At 38.5% G+C, this 26,267-nt stretch overlaps 2 protein-coding genes across 2 annotated transcripts in view; both read left to right on the forward strand.

Annotated features, from left to right (window-relative positions):
• Window positions 1-25,533, forward strand: part of LOC141910149 (uncharacterized) — a 54,673-nt gene extending 29,140 nt beyond the window's left edge. Inside the window, exons 5-46 of the mRNA XM_074800872.1 lie at window positions 10,081-10,243; window positions 10,523-10,788; window positions 10,990-11,144; window positions 11,260-11,425; window positions 11,508-11,691; window positions 11,792-11,931; window positions 12,013-12,178; window positions 12,352-12,617; window positions 12,724-12,878; window positions 13,019-13,184; window positions 13,263-13,446; window positions 13,550-13,737; window positions 13,787-13,937; window positions 14,028-14,293; window positions 14,395-14,549; window positions 14,672-14,837; window positions 14,916-15,099; window positions 15,203-15,342; window positions 15,417-15,582; window positions 15,678-15,943; window positions 16,056-16,210; window positions 16,334-16,499; window positions 16,589-16,772; window positions 16,887-17,026; window positions 17,152-17,317; window positions 17,402-17,667; window positions 17,774-17,928; window positions 18,049-18,214; window positions 18,291-18,474; window positions 18,576-18,715; window positions 18,791-18,956; window positions 19,037-19,302; window positions 19,396-19,550; window positions 19,688-19,853; window positions 19,929-20,112; window positions 20,260-20,395; window positions 21,711-21,880; window positions 22,760-23,028; window positions 23,688-23,842; window positions 23,923-24,088; window positions 24,733-24,916; window positions 25,097-25,533. Coding sequence (XP_074656973.1) covers window positions 10,081-10,243; window positions 10,523-10,788; window positions 10,990-11,144; window positions 11,260-11,425; window positions 11,508-11,691; window positions 11,792-11,931; window positions 12,013-12,178; window positions 12,352-12,617; window positions 12,724-12,878; window positions 13,019-13,184; window positions 13,263-13,446; window positions 13,550-13,737; window positions 13,787-13,937; window positions 14,028-14,293; window positions 14,395-14,549; window positions 14,672-14,837; window positions 14,916-15,099; window positions 15,203-15,342; window positions 15,417-15,582; window positions 15,678-15,943; window positions 16,056-16,210; window positions 16,334-16,499; window positions 16,589-16,772; window positions 16,887-17,026; window positions 17,152-17,317; window positions 17,402-17,667; window positions 17,774-17,928; window positions 18,049-18,214; window positions 18,291-18,474; window positions 18,576-18,715; window positions 18,791-18,956; window positions 19,037-19,302; window positions 19,396-19,550; window positions 19,688-19,853; window positions 19,929-20,112; window positions 20,260-20,395; window positions 21,711-21,880; window positions 22,760-23,028; window positions 23,688-23,842; window positions 23,923-24,088; window positions 24,733-24,916; window positions 25,097-25,239 — 7,575 coding nt within the window. The 3' untranslated portion in view covers window positions 25,240-25,533. The remainder of the gene's footprint in view (window positions 1-10,080; window positions 10,244-10,522; window positions 10,789-10,989; window positions 11,145-11,259; window positions 11,426-11,507; window positions 11,692-11,791; window positions 11,932-12,012; window positions 12,179-12,351; window positions 12,618-12,723; window positions 12,879-13,018; window positions 13,185-13,262; window positions 13,447-13,549; window positions 13,738-13,786; window positions 13,938-14,027; window positions 14,294-14,394; window positions 14,550-14,671; window positions 14,838-14,915; window positions 15,100-15,202; window positions 15,343-15,416; window positions 15,583-15,677; window positions 15,944-16,055; window positions 16,211-16,333; window positions 16,500-16,588; window positions 16,773-16,886; window positions 17,027-17,151; window positions 17,318-17,401; window positions 17,668-17,773; window positions 17,929-18,048; window positions 18,215-18,290; window positions 18,475-18,575; window positions 18,716-18,790; window positions 18,957-19,036; window positions 19,303-19,395; window positions 19,551-19,687; window positions 19,854-19,928; window positions 20,113-20,259; window positions 20,396-21,710; window positions 21,881-22,759; window positions 23,029-23,687; window positions 23,843-23,922; window positions 24,089-24,732; window positions 24,917-25,096) is intronic.
• LOC141910152 (uncharacterized) lies at window positions 97-2,178 on the forward strand. The gene is made up of 3 exons (XM_074800875.1): window positions 97-240; window positions 1,251-1,587; window positions 1,933-2,178. Exons 1-3 carry the CDS (start codon window positions 231-233, stop codon window positions 2,033-2,035), a joined length of 450 nt encoding a protein of 149 aa, XP_074656976.1. The 5' UTR covers window positions 97-230; the 3' UTR covers window positions 2,036-2,178.
• Window positions 25,534-26,267: the final 734 nt, after the last annotated feature.

Raw genomic sequence — 26,267 nt, forward strand, 5'->3', positions numbered from 1 at the left:
CTTATTGGTACGAGTTCTTACTTTAACGCTGATCGGCAGCGCTACCGGGTCTATATGCGCCGAAACACGGATATCCACAGTAGAACGCGTAACAACAACTTTGTTTATAAATGGCGGCCGACTGAGGTGCTTTTGCGAGAATCGTGACTTCCTAATAAGCTCAGCTAACAGGGGAAGCCGCAAGTTACATATTTCGAAGGTCAAGAGTAGCAGCAGAACATTTCGAGAAAATGCCAGGAGGTGCCCAGTAATTTTCTGTCTTCATTTATAATATAACACGATGTCGTTTTTTAAGTCCGTAAAAATCACGGCAAATCGTTAAAATTTAAAATGGAATGTAGGCGATTGCGCGACCTTTCGATTCGTTATTTCTTCGTCGGTATCCAGTGAATCTATTACGCTATGAATCATATTGTTCAGAAAAATGATCTCTTTCGGAAACAAATGAATAAATTGGTTATTTCTTCTTGAAACGGTGTTCGATGTCATTTATCAGTGACTGTTCACAAATCTTCCTCGGCTGGGATTCGAACCTGCTGCTGCCGGGGAAAGATGCTCTTCACTCATTCACATCCTCCCCAGGCTTCGAACCTGACGGCATCGCTTCATCGGCTACAGTTTCAGGTTCGAATCCCTGCCTGGGGAGATTGCTCTGTGGTCGGTGCAATACAGGCAAACCCGCTCCACGGGCCCCAGATTGGCGTCATAGTGGACTTAAACGTGAGAATGAATGATACGATACCCTGCGGTCGAATAGGGCCGTGCTTTGGTTTTATCTGTGTCACATCTAAACAATCGCTGATAAATCTAAATGGCGTTTTGGGCCCTTTTTTGCTCTTCTGACGATGATTTCGTTCGATGTCATTACATTGCTAAATGCTTGTCAAAATTTAACTTTATTTAAATTTGTATACCGGTACATGTATTTTGATAATACTATATGATTACAAAAATGAATTTAAAACATCAATTTTGCCCGTCAAACTTTTGATACTTTGACGGGCTATGCTACAGCTGAGGAGAGGGTTGAGTACCCGAACAAGAATTTTCCGAGGTTATTTCCGAGTTTTATTTGTAACGGAATAAACTACACAACCCCCCCCCCCCCGCCCCATGTCTTTACCTGATAAAACTAGTTTAACCCGAATTACAAACTCGGAATTAGCCTCGGAAAATTTCTAAAAATGAATATCCCAGGACGCTCGCGTGCTCTCCCTGAATCTAGAACGGAAATATTTTTTTTCTCGTAGATAAGAAAAAAGAAAAGAAGCCGAAGGACGATCAGGAGACTGCAGCCGTTGTCTCTGGCCTGTATCTGTTTGCCAACGGTGATCGCTATGAAGGCGAATACCAACACCTTTCGGACGACGGCACGATCGAAAGAACCGGCCACGGCACTTACATGTCCGTCGATGGGCTCGTTTATACCGGGCTATGGGCTAACGACAAATTGAACGGTAAAGGCCGTCTGGAACACCCGTCCGGCGCCGTATACGAAGGCGATTTTCTAGATAATAAATTCCACGGATTTGGGAAATACTCGTGGCCGAACGGGTCGTTCTTCGAAGGAAATTTCGTCGAAAATAAGTAAGTTATCCATCTAGTGCTAGGGAACGTTGGTAATTACTGTCAAAGTCTGTTCATTATAAACCGAATGGCCCGTTATAACGCCACTCTTTAGGACCAATGGAAAACATGGCGTTATAACGAATTTAGAATATATAGTTCAATGAATTCGAGAAGATCGAGCAAATTTGATCTCTGAAAAATGTTGGCGTCAAATGAGCAGAGTCATTAAACGTTGAACGTTTGACTGTGTCTTACGCATGCGGCAGATTTGCGCTGTAGTGTTACGTATTGAATCATCAAATTATAAACCACCCACCGATGAAAAGCCCCAAGGGATCATTTTTGCGCTTTGTGTCTTTCTAGATTAGAAGGTGAAGGCAAATTCATGGATATTGACAACCAAGAATGGTCTGGAACGTTCCGATATCGAGCTGCGCCCGGACTTCGATTCAAACTCAATCTGTAAAACTATCTCTACCATGATTGAGAATGTGACACTTGTTCAAAATTTCAATCGAATCGCATCGCATAGTGCGTATATGTAAATGCTGTATTACTAAATATTTATCCATTTTCTTTATCAACGTATACTATTAATTCCTTTGTTTTCTGACATTAATAAATTGTTAATAGAATACTAGGTTTTGAATGTGCTCTTGCTTCGTGTTTATTGATTTTCTTGGCGATGAAGACGTTGTATATATATCTTCAAATACCAAGCGATCGCGAGATAGACAAAGATTGATTACTATTAAAAATCATTTGAGCTAAAATCAGTTCGGTAGGATCGGCTCTACCCGAGCCCGACCTACTTACAGATACGAGTCTATACATCTGAGCGTACGTCATCATTATCGTAGCCAATACGACCGTTAAACAAGGCAAAAAAGCGAACGAATAGTGCCAGCTAATGACGTGTTTGTCAGGTAATTCGCATGGGTAGACAAACTCCGGTTGTACCATAAAAAATGTCTCCGAAGTGCGAAACACAATGATGATAATGATAAAACTGAAGCGGAACTTATAACGACCCAACATTATGTAGCAAATTCCGATAACGTATTTTGGAGTAATAATTAAACTTTCAGAAAAGGGTTTGACGATATTTGCATATCTCGGTGTTATGATTAAGAGAAAAGTTAAGGAACCTTCGCACGAAACGGTGACAGTAACCCCATCTAGACGGTATAATTAGCTATCCGTCCATGTTTCAGAATTCAGAAAATAAACGCCTTTAGGAGAGAATCCCACAATTATAACGAAAAAGTCCGAAAATGAAACTTCGAGATAGTAGTTTATTTCAACGTTTCGACTATATCCTAATAGTCATCTTCAGGAATAATAATCGGTATAATTTTTATTATTTATTATAATTATCTTTTTATTATCATTGTGGGATTCTCTCCTCATCGCGTCAACACGGATATAGTGTTCTACCAATCGTGATAAACGCCTTTAAACTGGCAACCGAGGATCATACGATGCCCACGACGGGAGGGTGGTTTGATGTGTTTACAAGCTGTCATTTTCAAAATCTATAACATTCGAAAGCGCTGTCAATCGTGGTCGTTGTCGTTGTATGTGATTTTCATTGCAGCGCTAATGATCGGCACTGTTTGCCAAATGAATACATGACGAACAAACAATGACGTCACGTACGATACCCCTATGATAAGATAAGATAAGATATTTATTTCACTCTAACCATAAGAATGGTACGTGGAGGCAAGATTGAATACAAAGTATGAAATATAAAAATGTACAAAACATGAACATAATTATATACATATATACATACAGACAAAACAAAATAGGAATTAACAAAATTTAAAATCAAATTTTCAGTAAACCTATATCATACGATAAATGCGCCACCTATGATAAACATTTGCGTCTAGACTCATCGGCAAACAAAAACTTTCGAGATTTATAATCGACTTATGAACCATATACTGCTATCCGCGCTGAGACTGTAACACTCGTACTGCTCATAAAGCCAGTAGATGGAATTCCTAGGAAAAACGTTTTCCCCTATATCCTTTATACCGTACATTTTCGTTGGAAGACCACAGAATCCAGCGATGTTAATGTACGTAGTAGCAGAAATTTGTCTTATTTATTATACCGATATACGAATTACAAGTCTACGATATATTCATGCTCGTTACAATGTAGGAATCTTGCGAATGATCATGCAAATACACTGAAAAAAACTCTGTAAAACACTGTACAAATCACCCGATTGGGTAGATAGTATTTCGCTCTACCCAATCGGGTGTACAAATAGAACCTGGCAACGATAGCTTACCCGCCTTCGGTGCCTTTTCGACACTACGGAAACGAGGACATAGAAATAAGATCCACTATCTACAAATTAAAAGAATCTTAAAACAAGAAATTCCTTTATTCGAACAATCTAAAACATATAAAATACACGACGTTTCGATCTCACCCTAGAGATCATCGTCAGGTGTCAAAAAATGTAGAGAGAATCCCTCGAGGACATAGAAATTCTGCCAGCAGCATGCATTGAGAAAATCACCCAGACTTCACCCATCAGTTGGGTTCAGATCAGATGGGTTCTATCTGAGGGGTTGGGAAAAGACACTTCGTGCATAGATGCCACCAGATTCCAGGTTCCACAAGAATCACCAGATTCGATAATATGCGGATCACAACTTTGACTGACGCGTAATATATACCTACCTCTTTCGGAAATTCGAAATACTGACAAACAAGAAGATTTTCAAGCCTTTTTAAAAACGAATACACTCTTTGTAATTATTTACGTCTTTATCAAATGTGTTCCAAAACTTGGATAATATAATTTTAATATTCTGATATTTTTTTCATCACGATCTTTTTCATCGAAGATAGTCGAAACGTCGAATAAACTACTAGCTCCAGTAACAAACTCGGACTGATTTTCGTTATTATTAGGGGATCTCTATACATTTTTTTTCAGGGACTGCAGTAATGAAACGATGTAGGCCAAATTGATGTTGACTTTGTTGAGTTCGCCTGTCAAGAAGAGCCGCCTTTTTTCATTGTATTTGTTCTTAAATGTATTGACTTTGGTCAAATATGAAGAGCCGTTATATATCATATATACCCGTTTTATAGAGTGCACGAACTTTTTTTGGATTCGACCAAGTCCGAACAACCACTAGCCGGTTTTTACATTTAATTAAAAAGAAATCCGGTTGGCTGCTCTTTCATGTTATGGAGCCATTATTTGAAACGGTTCACGGGAATCTTCATTCATTCTCGGCGATACCTCTCTACCTAACAGCATTTTCAAACAACGAACTGTAACGGTCAATAATAACACGCAGTACCTGGTCGTTCAATTTCATGAATTATGAATATATACTTTTGTTTGGTTTTGGCGGAAGTGTGCGTTTCCATTGGAACCGACGCACTACGTACGTATGAGCACAGCTAATAAGTGTACTTGCGCACTGTGACTGGTCGTTGGTTGTCGTGCGGTTCAAGTTTTGATTTGGAGCGCTCGAAAAGGGCGAAAATGTATTCGAACTACAAAAAGCAAAACAGCGAGGTGAGCTAGTCGAATTTACAACATGGGAATCTGTACAAAATACTCGTAAATAAATGCTAACTATTTCTACTGATGTAATAAAATTTGCCGCCGCAAAAGAAAAGAACCACAGGTCGGCATAGAATGAGAGACGAGCTATTCCAATTCAAAACAACATTTATTTGTCAATCAATCAAGATTGCGCAAACTAAGAACTCTAAATGCAAGACGATTCGATCTCACAAATCACAACTGAAATTATTTCAAGCGTAATGGGCCATCGTTACCACTAACTGTGGCAAGTGATGATCCGCCAGGTTCGCTAGTAGTTACTCGATCATTTGCATTCGCTTTCATTCACATCTAAATCGAATCCAATTTTCATTTTCTCTGAATTCAATCAATTTTCAATGAACACCGGACTAGAAACGTCAATCATATATCTTTACGACCACGCGTTTGATACTAATTTGCATTTAGGAATCGAACTGAAGTTTGTTTTCTCTTAGAAAATTTCGTCTACTTCTTGTAATCTTTTGCGAATACGTTTGAAATGTATAAATTTTAAAATTAAAACATTTTAAGTATGCGTAGCAGAATTTTCTTTTTTATCAACTACTTCGTTATCGGGCAGTTACGGTGAATGACTTTTTAAAATCTTATTTGAAAATATTTTAGTTCTTTTTTCCTGCAAGTTCTTGTTCGTTTTACTTGATATCGACTCTTTTAAGTAAAGCAGCGTTTTAATCGGAAGCTACCGAAAAGCTACCAAATATACAGGGCACTAGTACTAAGTTATTCCTGGTTATTGCCGACTTGAAAAAATACGTCGAAATTATTCATAATTCATTAAGAGGTAGATGAAAAACCAGTTTGCAAAATGATTGTAAGGATCAGTGGCTTGCAATCCCATATATAGTATTGTGGCGAACCTCTGACACACGCCACTGGACTCTTATTAATTGGTGTTTCTACCTATACAATACACAATACTGAAATATTTATTTTTCTGCTCGCAAGGTATGCACTAGGCCAGGCACATTAGCCAGCTATAAATACCACGATTTGCTTCGTTCTACGCGCGAAGTGTCCGCATTTAGCTCCACTGGTAACACGATATATGTCGGATAAACCCGTAACAGCCCCTGCACATCAAACGTCTATATTAATGAATATTATAACGGAGAATTTTTAATATCTCGAGGTGTAAACATATATAAGAATGCCATGTTGGATCAATCAATGTCCTTTGTTCCCGATGTCTGGCAATCTAAGGTTTGCCCGACGGTCTGGTGAAAAGTAACCGAGATTCCGTCGTGAGAACCTGAATTATCGAGAAACCACGCATATATATATAACCGGCACAATTCTAATGCCCTTTTCAAATAATAAACACAGCTTGACGTAATGTAATAAGAAAACATCTTTTTTTATGTAACATTTACAACGATTCGTTTGTCTATTAATCGAATGCAATATGAAAAAGGTGATGTGATTTCGCAGCAGGGAGTTCGAGATATTTCTTCTATTCAACGCCAAAACCGTCTATCGAAATAAAAGCTTGTGTAATACCTTCTTGTCTAGATCGGTGAAGGTATTCAATTTCTCGTTTGACGAAGACTAGTGTCTTGATTGTTTAAACTTCTCCGGCGTTACGCCATTCAAGAGACTTCTATTTAGGAGAGTGCTTTGTATTTTATCATTTTTTATCAAATCGCAATGATTTATAATGTTCAAATATATATTGATTGAATGACCTGAATGAATTCGTTGAAATATATTCAAGTACGGTAAAAGTAATCGATTAATACATGATTATCATAGTAATTAACGATAGATGTATTTAAGAGACTTTATAGTGATAATGATATCTTGATTATGAATAATCTTGAATGAATCGTAAAATTTGCGTTGATATAATATGATAATTAATTCGTGCCCGATTCCAAGCTATGCTACGGATATGTAATATGTGAAAACGGATGCGGTTGTAAGTAGATCATCTTGTCATTTCGCTTCCCGCTGATGTTCTCATCTCGATTTGATTATACACTAGACAGTATTGGAAGATGATCCAGGGTAATTTCGCCAAATATGTGAAACATTGTATCGCAAGTGTGAAACCAATACTGGGGTCTACCGAGTAATTAGGAATATTTCATGGCATTAAGGCTTTTAGAGACTTATCAGTTAGTGAAATGTGCGGTCAAAATTATCGCCAGTGAAATTTCGAAGGGAACTTGGTTATTCTATACTATTTTGGACAATACAGGGTGGATCCAAGAGGGGGGAGGGGTGGTGGGGGGGTTTGACTCCCGCTGTTCCGTGTTCGAAAATTTTCTGATGTAAATGAGATGAAACTAAGCACAATTCAAATCTTTATCGATTTCTGTCACAGCGGCTGCCAGAAATTACTGTGGGTAATGCGCATATCTTTATGAATGCATTTTTTATTGATATACAAAAGAAATGATATCTGGGAAAACATTTCGCTTGAACCCCTCTGCTCGAATTTCTGGATCCGCCCCTGGCAATACCACGGCTGGCCTGGATCCGCGCCGGCATTCTCATTCTCTTAGGATCGGCCCAATCGAATCACCATCGATTGATTCAGGTGATTAGTCGACACCGAAAGATCGATGACCGCGAAATTGATGGCGCATAATTGGGACCCGAAATCATTATACACACACGACGTACCCGTGCATGTACTAGTTTAAGGCTAAAGAAAATTGATACATTGTTTCTCCTGATCGGACGGATCACTTTTATAAACCGCAATGAAATTTGTAATCAGTTCATTTCTATATAACTGCCGGGTCTGTTATTGTACTTAGCCTGATCGTGATTTTAAAGAAAGTGATGTACGTGGTAGATAGGCGATCGGCCGCCGGGTCATCTTGGCAGAAATGATAAACAAGGTATGAACGCCTTCAGCCTTAAGTCGTAAATATTGAAATTCGTTATCCACCGCGTATTTACGTATAAACATTGTGTATACCTATTGTGAGGAATTTTCTCATTTGCTCCGACCGCGCAGACTCTATATTCGTCTGCCAGCAGCCACACTTTCCTTATTACACTTCGACGTGTCGGAAGTTGTTTTCGCGCTGCAGTCGACCTCAAGGTATGAATTTTCGATTTCCTCCCGATCGTTTTAAATTTCAAATATATAAGTTGCACTTCGTAATTAGGGTTAATAATGGCTAATGCATTGCGGATTAAACATGTCTTAATTTTCGAATGTCAATAGTTGAGCTAATAATGGCTAATGCATTGTAAATTAAATCTAAGTGCTCTGCAATTTTGTGTGAAAAATCTTAATGTTATCTTCAGTTGTCCTGTAGAGATTTATTGCAGGCTCTCGCCTACTTTTACCCGAGGTGAAATATTCAAAATGTTCATCCCGAGATTTGTTCGTGTGTTCGTAATGAGTACATCACATTGATTCGCGATCGGATATTTTTTGCTCATCCGAGTTGATAGTGCTACATCGAGATAAATATCGAGATAAATATTGAGATAAATCGAGATGCGCTTTTTTCACGAGAACCGGACTTTTTGCTTTTTTTAGTAAAGGTGGTAAAATAAATTCGGGCGTTATTTTTTCATCTAGACGAAAACCGGAATTATGCTAATAGTGCTTTTAATTTACGTGGTAAAAAGAATTAGGCCATATTCATTAGACGAGCCGTTCTTAAACAAGAAACGCAATTTTTGCTGTTGGTGCTTTTGCTTTTGGAAAAAGAAACCGGTCGTATTCGTTGAGAGTAGGTTCTTTTATCATTTATACGTAAGTTCCGCGGACACTTGCGCGTTAAGTATAGATCGGAAACTCCTCAAACTAAATGTATATTACCTGAGAACTGTGTAGCTCTGTAAACGCGTATTTTTCTAAGCGTCTGCAAACGAAGTTGCTAAAAATATACGTACAACATAAGCTTACATAAGCGACGTTACTGGAATATAGCTACCAATAACTTGCGCATTATTTTTATATACATGTAACTCTAGCTTTACATCGATCGAGAACCGTGTAGGAATTTTTTTTATCATTAACTGGGGTTAAGGTCATAGTTTTGAAGGCCACGCAGGCGCCAGTGCAGTTCTTTGATGATCGCCTTAAATCTAGTACTTAATTACATCCAATGAAAATATACATAGGGTAACATATAATCATATCATTGGAATAAGATAGATTGAAATCACTTTTCAAAATCATGCGTACATTAAGACAAATTTCAATTCTAAAAATATAATTACCTACATTTTATTCATTAAATCTACATGGATTTAGTTTAGTTTTTCAAGTTCCTAGAATAGAGAACCTAAGAATTTGATTGAGTAAATGACTGGCAAACCTGGGTTTAGGCCTACGTTATCATTCCAAAATAACGAAAGGAAGTAAGTTCTCAATGTTCGACCTGTGGTTGCGTCTGTTTGATGGTAACTACTCGTAAAGGTAGGTATCGATAGAGCTAAAACATCATTAATTACCTAACTTCACACATGATTAACGCACGATCGTAAATATGGCCTCGATTCGTTTGCAATTATTAATCATAACTCTTGACTACGAGTCATTTGTATTTTGATATTTTGTCGTGTATTTTACCCTGTCTTGTCAGGATCACTAGTCCCTCTAATTCAATGGCCAATTTTAGAAAAACAATCAACTCCTTCAAATCTGTTTGATATAAACGGAATCAACGAAGAAATCAAATCGATCGAAGAGTTTAAACCTTCTTCATAATCGCTGGTTCTGTGAATTCGTTTCGTTAGTTTGAATCCTGTTGGGCGACAGTGTTTCCCGGTCTTCCAAGGTTCTTTCTCGGCCTGTCATCTATCGATACGATAAAAAAGAAACCCCTTCTAACCTTCCCTAACAGACCGTTTAGATCTATCTGTGTTTACACAGTTAAGATGACTTTAGTAGTCGGTATAATGTAAGCTCGTTATCTTGTGCACAGGAGGTAGGCATGAAGTGCATCGACACTATCGATGGAATGTACAGCATTTTAGAGAAATCTGACTCGAAATCGTTGCTGAAAAAATATCTGACGCCGGATAAATTCAAAAAACTGAGATCCCTCAAAACTAAACTCGGCGGCACTTTGGCTCACTGCATCAATTCAGGTTGGTTCTATTTTTGCATCGAGCTGTTCTACAGTAGACTTCGCTCAAGTCGAATCTTTTGGGACCGTAAAATGTGTCCGACTTGAGTGATATTCGAGTTGGGTGTTATGCATTCGTTAAATGGTGTCACAAAAGATTTTTCAAAAGACATTCGAGTTGATCTCTCATCAATAATTCTCTGTTCCGGGAGAAGAGATTTCGTACCTTTAATGGTTATAGTTAAGTTGATATGAAGCACCATTGATATCTTGTCATTCATTTATGATTGGTCATTTACAGGTGTTGAACACTTGGAGAGCAGTAATGGCATTTATGCCTGTGATCCGGAAGGATATGAAACGTTCAAAGATATTCTGGACCCGATTATAAAAGAATATCACAAGTTCGAAAATTCTGATATCAAACATCCGGATCCGGATTTTGGAAACTTGGCAAACCTTCCATTTGGTGATGTTGACCCAGATGGTAGATATGTTGTTTCAACACGAGTTCGTGTTGGTCGTAGCGTCGACGGTATTCCATTCCCTCCAACAATCAATAAAGCGGTAAGTCCCGATATCCTTCGCATAGTATTGCAATGATACAAATGGTGTGAAATGTGTTATTAACTTTTTCGAAAGGTTTTGACTAAATGCCAAAGATCCTGTAAGCATTTGCAAAACGTGATATCCTTGGGATGAATACGTTGAAGATATCGTATTGAGGAATAATTGGTAATCAAAAAGTATACTGATTATCTTTAATAGCAACGTGCTGAGGTTGAAAGGAAAATCATGAAAGCTTTCGACGTGCTTCAAAATGATAAGGAATATGAAGGTACCTATTACCAGTTGCCAAAACTGACTCCTCAGGAGGCTGACCAACTGAGGATGGATCATTTCCTATTCAGCGAAACTGATGAGTAAGTAAATTATTTGTATGATACTGCATAGGCGGATTAAGCGATTTTATAAAAAATTGCATTCACGTTCCTTATGAAAAACTATTCAAAACCAGTTAACTAATAATACTTTCAGCATTGCTCGATCTGCTGGTATCTATCGAGATTGGAGTGACAGTCGTGGAATTTACTGCAGTAACGACAAAAAATTTCTTGTGTGGGTAAATGAAGAAGATCATTATCGTCTCATATCCATGCAGAAAGGAGGCGACCTCGCAAAGGTGTATCGTAGATTGGTGAAAGTAAGGAGTACTACTTTTGTCTGTACTATTGCCGTTTATTCTTTAAACAACACTTAAAAAGGATTTTTTTTTCCAATTCCAGGCCATTAAAACAGTGGAGCAACAGGTTACGTTCGCACACAGTAAACGCTTTGGTTACCTAACTTTTTGTCCTACAAATCTCGGAACAACGTTAAGAGCCAGTGTACATGTGAAGATACCCAGGCTTTCAGCAAACAAGAAAATGATGGAGGAGATTTGCGCTGAATATAAACTTCAACCAAGAGGTAAATAGACTAGAAATAGGATAAGAGATAACATGTAAAGTGTGGGTTTCTCATGAAAAACAAAACTCTTATGTTCCCCGGCTTCATATATTTCACTAAGGTATACATGGTGAACATACTGAGAGCGTTGGAGGTGTTTATGACATAAGCAATAAACGCAGATTGGGACTGTCTGAAATTGATGCCGTCACAGAAATGGCTGACGGTGTTAAAGCCATCATCGCCAAGGAAAAAGAACTGGTAATTGTCACTTTAATGTCCCCGGTAGAAATCAAAATTATTTAATAGTTTCAAACGTTTGCTTATTTTCTACATTCACAGGAAAAGATATGGGAGTATCAAGGTAGCATAGAGGATATGTACACCGTGCTTGTAAATTCCAACTCAAAATCATTGTTGAAGAAATACCTGACGCGAGAGGTATTTGACAGTCTGAAAGACAAGAAAACGAGTCTTGGTGGTACATTGGCCCATTGCATCAATTCAGGTAATTAGATTTGTAAGCAATGGACATGTATTAAGCGACCTTTATAATACTTTATCGTAGAATCTAGGTGTTATTTACTTGGAGGGCAGTAATTAGACTAGAGGCAGAACATTCGTCAATAATTCGAAGTGATGGACTTGCAAGCTTTATGTATACTCTTTCATAAATTCCAGGTATTGTTCACTTGGAGAGCAGTAACGGCATTTATGCCTGTGATCCGGAAGGATACGAAACGTTCAAAGATATTCTGTACCCAATCATCAAAGAATATCACAAGTTCGAGAATTCTGACATCAAACATCCGGATCCGGATTTTGGGAACTTGGCAAACCTTCCATTTGGTGATGTTGACCCAGACGGCAGATATGTTGTTTCAACACGAGTTCGTGTTGGTCGCAGTGCAGACGGTATTCCATTTGCTCCGTCTATCAGTGAAACGGTAAGTCCTACAATTCTGAAATGATGGTTCTATAGTATGTACATTGATTTAAGCGTATGTAATACATTTGAAATCAGATGAGATATTGTCAATTTCATTATTGTAGCAACGGGCCGAAGTTGAAAACAAGATCATGAAAGCCTTTGAAGTACTACAAAATGAAAAGGAATATCAAGGTACCTATTACCAGTTACCAAAACTGACTCCTGAGGAGGCTGACCAACTGAGGACGGACCATTTCCTCTTCAGTGAGACTGATGAGTAAGTAGATTTGTAATAACGATCAAAAACATTTCAAATTAGCAGATCTAAACAATTGTATTGAAGATGCATTCCGATTCCTCATGGCAAATTACATTTATTCACATTCGAAAGCACTAATTAACAAATTTCACTTTTAGCATTGCTCGATCAGCTGGTATCTACAGGAATTGGAGTGACAATCGTGGAATTTACTGTAGTAACGACAAAAAATTCCTCGTATGGGTAAATGAAGAAGATCATTATCGTCTCATATCCATGCAGAAAGGAGGTGACCTCGCAAAGGTGTATCGCAGATTAGTGAAGGTGCGGTATCTAATTCCCCTTGAAATTTTAGTGTTAATTCTATTATCAACAATTACGAAAATCTTATTTAATTTAAAGGCCATCAAAACAGTGGAACAACAGGTTACGTTCGCACACAGTAAACGCTTTGGTTACCTAACCTTTTGTCCTACAAATCTCGGAACAACGTTAAGAGCCAGTGTACATGTGAAGATACCCAGGCTTTCAGCAAACAAGAAAATGATGGAGGAAATTTGCGCTGAATATAAACTTCAACCAAGAGGTGAATAAATATACTAGAAATAGGCTAAGAAATGGCATGTTAAGTGTTGGTTTCTCGTGAAGAACAAAACTTAAATGTTTGCTGGTTTCATGTATTTAATTAGGTATACATGGTGAACATACTGAGAGCGTTGGAGGTGTTTATGACATTAGCAATAAACGCAGATTGGGACTGTCTGAAATTGATGCCGTCACAGAAATGGCTGACGGTGTTAAAGCCATCATCGCCAAGGAAAAAGAACTGGTAATTGTCACTTTAATGTTCCCGGTAGAAATCAAAATTATTTTATTGGTTTCAAACGTTTGCTTATTTTCTACATTCACAGGAAAAGATATGGGAGTATCAAGGTAGCATAGAGGATATGTACACCGTGCTTGTAAATTCCAACTCGAAATCGTTGTTGAAGAAGTATCTGACGCGAGATGTATTTGACAGTCTGAAAGATAAGAAAACCAATCTTGGTGGTACATTGGCCCATTGCATCAATTCAGGTAACTAGATTTGAATCAGTTAGACTTGAAGTAGAACATTCATCAAGTTAGGGACATGTATTAAGCAAGCTTTAAACTCATAAATTCCAGGTATTGTTCACTTGGAGAGCAGTAACGGCATTTATGCCTGTGATCCGGAAGGATATGAAACATTCAAAGGTATTCTGGATCCAATCATCAAAGAATATCACAAGTTCGAAAATTCTGATATCAAACATCCGGATCCGAATTTTGGGAACTTGGCAAACCTTCCATTTGGTGATGTTGACCCAGATGGTAGATATGTTGTTTCAACACGAGTTCGTGTTGGTCGCAGTGCAGACGGTATTCCGTTTGCTCCGTCTATCAGTGAAACGGTAAGACTTAAATGGCGGCACTAATTGTATTTCCAATGATCTTAAAGCGTTTGGAATACATTTGAAGATGAGGAGCAATTGAGTTAATTCTATCATTATAGCAACGTGCTGAAGTTGAAAACAAAATCATGAAAGCCTTCGAAGTACTACAAAATACTAATGAATACCAGGGTACCTATTACCAGTTACCAAAGCTGACTCCTCAAGAAGCTGACCAATTGAGGAATGATCATTTCCTCTTCAGTGAAACAGACGAGTAAGTGACATATTTGCATCATACCACATAAGCATCTAAAGATTTTGAATTGTACAAATTCCTTATGTCACGTGACGTTTATTCAGAACTTTTTAACAAATCTTATGAAACCTTACTCTTAGCATTGCTCGATCAGCCGGTATCTACAGAAATTGGAGTGACAATCGTGGAATCTACTGTAGTAACGACAAAAAATTCCTTGTGTGGGTAAATGAAGAAGATCACTATCGTCTCATATCCATGCAGAAAGGAGGTGATCTCGCAAAGGTGTATCGCAGATTAGTGAAGGTGCGGTATCTAATTATCTTTGGACTGCTACAGTTAATTTTGTTATCAACAATTATAAACTTCTCATTTCCTTTAAAGGCCATTAAAATAGTGGAACAACAGGTTACGTTCGCACACAGTAAACGCTTTGGTTACCTTACCTTTTGTCCTACAAATCTCGGAACAACGTTGAGAGCCAGTGTACACGTAAAGATACCAAGACTATCAGCAAACAAGAAAATGATGCAGGAGGTTTGCGCTGAACACAAACTTCAACCGAGAGGTAAAAACACTTTCTTAGGCTAAGAAAGAACGAACGTGTGAAATGCAGACTGTTCATGTAGGACTAGCTGTTAATGTTCATTGGCTTCATTTATTTCATTAAGGTATACACGGCGAACATACTGAGAGCGTAGGCGGTGTTTATGATATTAGTAATAAACGCAGATTGGGACTTACCGAAATCGATGCTGTCACAGAAATGGCTGAAGGCGTCAAAGCCATCATCGCCAAGGAAAAAGAACTGGTAATTTTGAATAAATATGTCGATATAAAACATGTTGAAGATTGTTTTTCTCATTTTGTATTTCGACTTTATAGGAAAAGATTTGGGAATATCAAGGAAGCATCGAAGATATGTACACAGTACTAACAGAATCTAACTCGAAATCGTTGCTGAAGAAATACCTGACGCGTGAAGTATTTGAGAGTTTGAAAGATAAGAAAACCTCACTTGGTGGCACATTGGCGCATTGCATCAATTCAGGTACATATCCATCATAAAAGGAAAAGGAAATGTTTCAAAGTCGTGGGAACTTATTCATATTAGATCTTTCCTAATATCTGGTTTATCAATTTTAGGGGTCGTTCACTTGGAGAGCAGTAATGGTATCTATGCCTGTGATCCGGAAGGATACGAAACGTTCAAAGATATTCTGGACCCAATCATCAAAGAATATCACAAGTTCGAGAATTCTGACATCAAACATCCGGATCCGAATTTTGGAAACTTGGCAAACCTTCCATTTGGTGATGTTGACCCAGACGGTAGATATGTTGTTTCAACACGAGTTCGTGTTGGTCGCAGTGCAGACGGTATTCCATTTGCTCCGTCTATCAGTGAAACGGTAAGTCCTGTTAATCATTAATGATGGTACTACATTATAAATGTTGTTGAAAGCGTATACAATAATTTTGAAATTCAATGAATTATCATATAGTCAATCGATATTATTGTAGCAACGCGCTGAAGTTGAAAACAAAATTATGAAAGCCTTCGAATCACTTCAAAGTGATAGCGAATACGAGGGTACCTATTACCAGTTGCCAAATCTAACTTCTCAAGAGGCTGACCAATTGAGAATGGATCATTTCCTATTCAGCGAAACAGATGAGTGAGTAAATGATGTTTGCATTCTACCAAAATACTTCTTGAAGATCTTGAAGATTTTGATTGAAAATTGGTTATTATGTCACATGACGCTTATTCAAAATTCGTCAACATATCATACTTTCAGCATTGCTCGATCCGCTGGTATCTACAGGAATTGGAGTAACAATCGTGGAATTTACTGCAGCAACGACAAAAAATTCCTTGTATGGGTAAATGAAGAAGATCATTATCGTCTCATATCCATGCAAAAAGGTGGTGACCTCGCCCAAGTGTATCGCAGACTAGTGAAAGTATGTATGGTATCTAATTCTTCTTGAACCACATGCTACTCCTTGTATAACCACCAATTAATCAATATCTATTTTTGTTTTACTTCAAGGCCATCAAAACTGTGGAGCAAAAGGTTAAGTTCGCGCACAGTAAACGCTTTGGTTATCTTACCTTTTGTCCCACGAATCTTGGAACAACGTTAAGAGCCAGTGTACACGTAAAGATACCAAGGCTCTCAGCAAACAAGAAATTGATGGGGGAAGTTTGCGCTAGATTCAAACTTCAGCCGAGAGGTAAATAAGTTATCGTAGGCTAGGAGAGTACACACTGTACACGATTTATTCAAGCCTTTCCTTTTGGGATTCAAGGAACTAGTTTCTGATTCATGCTCCATATACTTTACTAAGGTATACACGGTGAACATACCGAGAGCGTGGGAGGTGTTTACGACATAAGTAATAAACGTAGATTGGGACTGACCGAAATTGATGCTGTCACGGAAATGGCTGAAGGTGTTAAAGCCATCATTGCCAAGGAAAAAGAACTGGTAATTGACGCAGAAAATGTCGATAGAAATCTGAATAAATGGTTTTCTTTTTTTTCCCTGCTTCCTATCCCATTTCCCTATCTCATCGATATTTTAAAGCATCCTGGATTTTTACACATTTATAGGAGAAGATTTGGGAGTATCAAGGTAGCATTGAAGATATGTACACCGTGCTTACGGAATCCAACTCGAAATCGTTGCTGAAGAAATATCTGACGCGTGAAGTATTTGAGAGTTTGAAAGATAAGAAAACCTCACTTGGTGGCACATTGGCACATTGCATCAATTCAGGTACATATTCATTATAAAAAGCAGTAGGAAATGTTTCGTAGGTTCGTACAACATCTATCCCAATATTTCGTTCATCAATTTTAGGTGTTGTTCACTTGGAGAGCAGTAATGGCATTTATGCCTGTGATCCGGAAGGATATGAAACATTCAAAGATATTCTGGATCCAATTATCAAAGAATATCACAAGTTCGAGAATTCTGATATCAAACATCCATCTACCGATTTCGGAAACTTGGAAGCTCTTCCATTTGGTGATGTTGACCCAGACGGTAGATATGTTGTTTCAACACGAGTTCGTGTTGGTCGCAGTGCAGACGGTATTCCATTTGCTCCGTCTATCAGTGAAACGGTAAGACTTGCTATTCTTTAACGGTGGATTTCATTACCATTGTGATGAAATACTGTATATTGGAAGAATCAAATAAAATTTCAACGAGTCAATTTTATCATTGTAGCAACGCGCTGAAGTTGAAAACAAAATCATGAAAGCTTTCGAAGTACTTCAAACCGATAGTGAATATCAAGGCACTTATTACCAGTTGCCAAAACTGACTCCTCAAGAGGCTGACCAATTAAGGATGGATCATTTCCTATTCAGTGAAACTGACGAGTAAGGAAATTATTTGCATTTAACCGCTGACGCAAACTTATGATATTGATTGATGATCAATGCATGCACCCTATGACAACGTTTTTCACATTCTAATCCATTGCCACCCTTCACTTCCAGCATTGCTCGATCAGCCGGTATCTACAGGAATTGGAGTGACAATCGTGGAATTTACTGTAGTAACGACAAAAAATTCCTCGTATGGGTAAATGAAGAAGATCACTATCGTCTCATATCCATGCAGAAAGGAGGTGACCTCGCCCAAGTGTATCGCAGATTAGTGAAAGTACGGATTATTTGAATCACTTCTGTTTATTTTATGACCAATTATTTATCAATGTTCAATATCATTTCACTTCAAGGCCATTAAAACAGTTGAGCAACAGGTTACGTTCGCGCGCAGTGATCGCTTTGGTTACCTAACCTTTTGTCCAACGAATCTCGGAACAACGTTAAGAGCCAGTGTACATGTGAAGATACCCAGGCTTTCAGCAAACAAGAAAATGATGGCGGAAGTTTGTGCTGAATATAAACTTCAACCAAGGGGTAACTGAACTATCATAGGCTCAGAAAAAAATTTTAATTTTGGATTGTTTATGAAGAACTAGCTTCTCATTTTCCCTGGCTCTAATTCTTTTTTCACTAAGGTATACACGGCGAACATACTGAGAGCGTTGGAGGTGTTTATGACATAAGCAATAAACGCAGATTGGGACTGTCTGAAATTGATGCCGTCACAGAAATGGCTGACGGTGTTAAAGCCATCATCGCCAAGGAAAAAGAACTGGTAATTGTAAATGAATGTATCAAGTGAAATGGAAAACTTTCAGTTGTTCAAATCATTCTGTTTTGTCATTCACAGGAAAAAATTTGGGAATATCAGGGCAGCATCGAAGATATGTACTGGGTGCTAACGGAATCCAACTCGAAATCATTGTTGAAGAAATACCTGACACGAGAAGTATTTGACAGTCTGAAAGATAAGAAAACATCGCTTGGTGGTACTTTGGCCCATTGTATCAATTCAGGTACATATTCATCATCAAAGTAGTAGGAAAGTCCTGGGCGTTCTTTCAAATCATCTTAATCTTTTGTTCATAAAATCTAGGAATCGTTCACTTGGAAAGCAGTAATGGTATTTATGCCTGTGATCCAGAAGGATATGAAACGTTCAAAGGTATTCTGGACCCGATCATCAAAGAATATCACAAGTTCGAGAACTCTGAAATCAATCACCCGGATCCGGATTTCGGAAACTTGGAAGCTCTTCCATTTGGTGATGTAGACCCAGATGGTAGATATGTTGTTTCTACACGGGTTCGTGTTGGTCGCAGTGCAGATGGTATTCCTTTTGCTCCATCTATCAGTGAAACGGTAAGTCCTGCTTTTTTCAAACTGTGCCAGTTCATTATCGATGTGATGCCATTCTGTCTAAGATCCTGTGAAATATCAATGTTATCATTGTAGCAACGCGCTGAAGTTGAAAGCAAAATCATGAAAGCCTTCGAAGTACTTCAAAGTGATAATGAATACCAGGGTACCTATTACCAGTTACCAAAACTGACTCCTCAAGAGGCTGACCAATTGAGGATGGATCATTTCCTCTTCAGCGAAACTGATGAGTAAGTAGAATTGTAATTAGGATCAAACATAGACATATTGCCAGATCTAAACAATCGGACTGTAGATGCATTCGGGGTCCTCATGGCAAATTACATTTATTCACATTCGAAAGCACTAATTAACAATTTACTTTCAGCATTGCTCGATCAGCCGGTATCTACAGGAATTGGAGTGACAATCGTGGAATTTACTGTAGTAACGACAAAAAATTCCTCGTATGGGTAAATGAAGAAGATCACTATCGTCTCATATCCATGCAGAAAGGAGGTGACCTCGCCCAAGTGTATCGCAGATTGGTGAAAGTACGGATTATTTGAATCACTTCTGTTTATTTTATGGCCAATTGTTTATCAATGTTCAATATCTTTCACTTCAAGGCCATCAAAACAGTGGAACAACAGGTTACGTTCGCTCACAGTAAACGCTTTGGTTACCTAACCTTTTGTCCAACGAATCTCGGAACAACGTTAAGAGCCAGTGTACACGTCAAGATACCAAAGCTTTCAGCAAACAAGAAAATGATGAACGAACTTTGCGCAAAACATAAACTTCAACCAAGAGGTAAACCCTATATCCCTTTATCGGAGTTTTGGAGTCCAGACGTCACTACTTTCCTATCATGTCTTCGTGACTTTGAGCTCTTTATAACCTAGATGGTAATCGTAGGACTAGTTCTTAATTAAACTGTCATCATTTATTCGGTTTTAGGTATACACGGTGAACATACCGAGAGCGTAGGCGGTGTTTATGATATAAGTAATAAACGCAGATTGGGACTGACCGAAATTGACGCTGTCACCGAAATGGCTGAAGGCGTGAAGGCCATCATCGACATGGAAAAGGAATTGGAAACAAAAGAGAGCAGCAAAAAGTAGAAAATTGAATCGTTATGAAGCATTGCAGGGCTCGTCAGTTGTGTGTTGTGTAAGACAGTTTCAGCTATATCTGTATTTACATGGGCGGCCAATGCTTTTTCATTGTTGATTTTGATGAGCCTTTCAAATCACATTTTGATTGCTGTTTGAGGGAATAGTTACAAATTAGTGTAATTGATTGTTAGTATTATACATGATTGTGTTTTTGCTTGTTAATTATCAATGTTGCTGGTTGGAACCAAATCCCTGACGTCCTTCTCTGTTTTCTATCATTTACATTCCAGTTTATATAAAAACTTTACCAAACTTATCGATATTAAATATATTTTGTGAATACTTTACTCCACAGTTCTGCGATGTATTCTGTAATTTTTTTTTCAAATAAAGAAAAATATGAAAACAGTTTTGTAAGACGGGCGCAAATGACACGCACCATTATTTTGTTCCTTTACTTTATGCAAATATATAGACTAATTGTTGAATCTGCATGTTTGTCCTTTTCTTAAAATAGCTCGTTTTTGAAATAACTATATTGTTTAAGGTCTCTCTACTGGACGCAAGTTCCGTAGATCGCGAAGCCACATTGATGCCAGCTTCCATATTCAAGATATGATCAATACCCACTTTTCATGTGCAAAATATCAAATGAAAAATGTAATATTCCTTTCATCGCAGTAATTCAGGTAGGCTTTGAATCGCTGTTGGTCCGGTGATTCGGTAAATTGGTAAAAATGCCGAAAAAACTGGGCCAATCTTTCCGCCTAAGGTACAGTGTGATATCGATCATAAGGGCGTCTGGTTTGTCAGGGCCTCGGCGTTAGGCCGCGAAAAACGGGCATCCACCTAGCTAAACACCACGTCGATTCATAGCTATTTTGCAAAATATGTTACTCTCCGAACGTGATTGCGGTGGTTGGTTGGTATCCGGTTAAGACTAAACGTTTGGGGATGGGGGTTAATTTCTTTGTTTGCGACAGAGCCGAGCTACTAAAAGTTGGGCTGGAAAACTTTTAATTAGGTCAGTCGGTTGCTATGCTAACCGCCCCACTTCCTGAATCGATTGGCAGCCGTGAAACGGTCTTCTTGGTAACGAACCGTCGTCGTTATCGTATCCCATAGTTACTCTCGCCGGTTTCAACTGTCACTGTTGTTTTGATTTTCGAGAGTGAAGGAAAACAAGTTATAGTACGTGATCCCTCCTCTGAAATATTATCATTTCAAGACATATTCTGAAGATCATTATATTGAAAACCTTTCGTTTGCTACATATTTCGTTGCAGATACGAACACAGCAATCATGGACGTTGCCGGCCCAATCGATGATATGTACAAGACGCTCAAGGGCGCAAATTCGAAATCTTTGTTGGCTAAGTACTTGAAGGACGATGTATTTGCTAAGCTGAAGGACAAGAAAACAAAGCTCGGTGGTACATTGGCTCAATGCATCAACTCTGGTGAGTAATTTCACTACTATTATCTCAGCTACTTTGATCGTCTGAAATAAAATGAGGACAAGTCGGTCCTTATTTAACTCTCACTGCTTGTTTGATAATCCTTTGAAGACTGGAGCTTTTATTTATATTGTATAGTGCCAATTCCTACGAAAAATATAACGGTGGAATTCTCATTTGATTCTAAAATACTTTTAACTTTTACGTTTAAAATATCTAAAGTTACTGGAATTTTCGTTAAGTCAACATGAGGCGCTTAACTGTGTAGCACCACCCATATCTACCAGATGGCGAGTGTGATTTTAACATATATTCAAAAGTGAGAGACAGCGACAGTTGAACAACTGTCAGTTCGGCGAAATTCTAATAGACGGCGTACATATCAAGTCGCCGATCTGTCCATATCACTCGTTTGAACCTGCTATCTATCATCCAGCATCAGAAACACTCGGAATCAGTATCAATTTCAACTGATCCGAAAACTTCGGAACTGGTAGTTCTGACAGTAACGGGAAAATTCCTGGGAATTGCGATGATATTTCCCGGTTTGATTTGAGAATGCGATATAAGTTTTCCTCAATAATTCGGGAAATATTTGAGAAATTTAGCATAGCGTATGCCCATTGCTTGCGAGTGCAACTTTCTTCAGCAATTTATCCTGCAAATTACCTTTATCAACCAGAAAGTAACAAAATAAAAATGGTGACGCTCCTGTTGTTTGATAGAATATATTCTTTAATTTTACGAAGGCTTCATTTCCATTTGGGCAAAAAATCAAACATGAAATGTATTTGAGAAAACTTGAGACTTTTTTCGAATTCATGTATATAACTGTGGGACCAAAGAATCTCGATTAGTTTGGAATGAATTTATTATTCGCAGGTGTCGAACAATTGGACAGCGGTACCGGTATCTACGTTTGCGACCCCGAGGGCTACGAGGTGTTCAAGGATCTGCTCGATCCCGTAGTTAAGGACTACCACAAATTCCCGATGGACAAAGAAATCAAGCATCCATCCCCCGACTTCGGAGATATTGAAAATTTGCCGTTCGGAAACGTCGATCCAGAAGGCAAATACGTCGTCTCGACGAGAGTTCGTGTTGGCCGCAGCGCGGAAGGATTCGCCTTCCCACCACTCATCAGCAGAGAAGTATGTTTCACTTATTTCTAGATAAAACGTCTCTACAACTTTTTGGAATATCTAGCTATAGCCTAAGTTTTTGTCCTTCTGTCTGGGTTATGATGCTTGGGGTTGTTGCTCATAAAGTTAGTTAAAGATTACCGGCGGATAAATACCTTATAGTAACTATTGTCACAATAGTCAACTATATCCACTGGTTTCTTTTAACTCTCTCGTTAAAACTACTTTTGAGCAAACTGGCCCTTTGGTTAGAATGTACAGGGGTGATCCAAGATCTTCAATGGGGTCTCTGATCATTCAGTTGAGCTGTTCCGTTCGTCGTGAGTATTGTACAGGGGACTGGCTGTGGTTGTCGGTTCCTGCTCCAGAAAAGGGAATTTGCTAAAAAGAAATAGGGATTCATCCCGCTTAAAATTTTGATTGATATATTTCAATTTTATTTGAATTTTGTATTCCTTGCAAACCCGCCACACTGGCCGGGATAGAAACTGGACCCGGTTCCACAGTTGTGAGTTAGGATTTGACTCGAGAAAATTAACTGATCTTAACTCACAACACTGTGGAACCGGGTCCAGTTTCGTTCCCGACTGGATCCATGGGGTTCAATTTCAAAATCGGAAATCGGGTTAGTCAAGTCGCATGATCGATTGTTTATATTTTAATTTCAGGGACGAAAGGAAATCGAATCGAAAATCGTGAACGCATTCAAGAAATTGGGAAGCGATCAAGAATACGCAGGAAAGTACTATTCGCTGGAAACGATGAGCGAAGATGACAGAAAGAAACTCGTCGACGATCATTTCTTATTCAACGATTCGGATAGGTAAACATACAGTCTGTTTCTGTCGGAAACGTGGGCATTTATAGTTCTCTATCATAATTATGAACATTGTTTAATTGCAGGTTCGCTAGATCAGCCGGCGTTTACAGAAATTGGCCCGAGGGTCGCGGTATTTACTGCAACAACTCCAAAACGTTTTTGGTGTGGGTAAACGAGGAAGATCACTACCGTATTATTTCAATGCAGCAAGGAGGTGATCTCGCCGCTGTTTTCAAGAGATTAGTCAAGGTCAGTTGGTGAATATTGAACGATATCTCAATATTTATAGCGCTTTAACACTTTTCTGAAGCCCATACGTGTAATTATCGTCATCACCAGGGCCCAGTTTCACAAAAAATGTTTTACTCACATTTTTGGCGTCGTTGCTTATGGTTACTTCATATTTTCAATGAGGACAACAATTCAAACTTAACCGTTTTTGGGTTAAACTTTTTCGTGAAACTGGGCCCTGGCTCCAGTTCCACAGTTCCGAGTTAAGATTTGAAATTAAAAATGAGTTAACTTTATCTCAAGAGTTATAACTCTAACTCATAACTGTGGAACTGGGTTTTGGGGTTGGTTTCATGAAAAAGTTTAAGCTTAAATCAGTAAAGGTTGAATTGTTGCCGTCATTGAAAACATTAAGTAACCACTGGCAATTACACCAAAAATTCTAGTTCAAACTTTTTCGTGAAACTGAACCCTGTAGTGTTTAATCACCATTAATAAAACATTTAATCCCCGTCCTGACGAGAATACAAATTGGGAACATTTTCTGAATTGATATTAATTTTTCGTTATCATTGCGTGGGATTCTCGTTGTTTTTTCTTCGATACGGAATAAGTTAAACTGTAAGACTTACAATTTTGCTCTATTTCGTTTCACAATGTAGGGCATCAAAACGATCGAAAGTGAGGTACCTTTCGCGCACAGCGACCGCCTCGGCTACGTGACCTTCTGTCCGACGAACCTGGGTACAACTCTCAGGGCGAGCGTACACGTCAAAGTGCCTAAACTTGCCGCCGATACTGAATTATTCCATGGAATCTGTGACCAGTACAAACTCCAACCAAGAGGTACGTCGCATTTCACCCCCTGCCCCCCGCTAGATACGGATCTGGAAATCGTTCTTTTGTGAAATTTGGCCAGAAACTGATAGAATCGCTCTCATAAGGATACTCGGGTCTGGACACATTCACGCGTTGATCAAATGAAACATATTTAACTAAATTCCATTGACGATTTTGTTTTTGCAGGTATCCACGGTGAACATACCGAGAGCGTGGGAGGTGTCTACGATATCAGTAACAAACGCAGATTGGGTATCTCGGAGATCCAGGCTGTTTCGGAAATGGCTGAAGGTGTCAAAGCCATCATCGCCAAAGAGAAATCTTTGTAAACATAAATCTGTGACGAACGCATTTTTCCTTTAAAAATCCGCCAATTATTTTAGTTTAAGTTGTTTTTAATTATATTTGCGTGTGTTTTTTGTGTTCTCGAAAATTTATATCTAATTTATTCGCTCCAATATCAACCTGCCATTTCTAGTCTCATGAAGCCCTCGGACAATGAAGTCTTTGTATTATTAATACAGTACTACTAGTATTTACGTACCTCGATCGTTATTTGTTAAAAAGCGTACAACGATTTAACTGTGTTGAAATAAAATAAAAAAAAGATTGTTGAGTATTAAGTAAGATTTGTAGCGTTCGCTTTAACGGTTTTCGAGGCGTCTGAGACTGACGACGAATCGACATGCACGGTAGTGGAAATTCATAGTACCTCGCCTAACTCGGACGAATTGAAGCTGACAAAATCGGTCCGAGGTAGACGAAGTTTCGAGTAAGGATAGGAAAATACAGAAGTCTGAAAAATGATTTCATTTTTGTGCGAGTTAGTTAAAAGTCTGGGCCCGGTTACACAGTTGCGAGTTGGAGTTGACTCACGAGTTAAAGTCAGTTCATTTTCGATGTTTTAAAAAAAGAGTCAAATTTAACTTTAAAGAGTCAAGAACTGTGGAACTGGATCCTGAGTTGTCCCAGTAAGGCGAGGTATTACTGTAAATACTCCAGCGCCCTTCAATATTAGCGAGTATTCATTGAAGTGACCTGATTTGTTGTATAAGTGAGTCGGAGAACGCTGACGTCGTGACCGAATAGCATTGTTAGGATTCGAAGCATGAGTTTACCTTTTCCACCAAGCCGCGAAGATGACGACACAGTCCTTCTTGACGATTCGTTTCTCTTAAGTTCTTAGGAAAACTATTTCTATTCGTGGTGAAATGGTGTGTTTCAATACGAGAAAAAACTTAGTTAACAAATAAAAACCCACGGTTAGATATGTAGACGTGTAGACGTAGAAAACTTTTTCGGTGTTACTTCTAAACCCCATCATCAGATAAACCGAAAAATGGAATTTTAGTATCTA

The sequence above is a fragment of the Tubulanus polymorphus genome, chromosome 8, assembly GCF_964204645.1.
Source record: "Tubulanus polymorphus chromosome 8, tnTubPoly1.2, whole genome shotgun sequence".
NCBI classification, from domain to species: domain Eukaryota; kingdom Metazoa; phylum Nemertea; class Palaeonemertea; order Tubulaniformes; family Tubulanidae; genus Tubulanus; species Tubulanus polymorphus.

Bases quoted from the DNA above. Each gene is read 5' to 3' on its own strand.
- LOC141910152 (XM_074800875.1), top strand. The intron at 1,588-1,932 runs GTAAGTTATCCA...GTGTCTTTCTAG, and splicing joins GGAAATTTCGTCGAAAATAA to ATTAGAAGGTGAAGGCAAAT.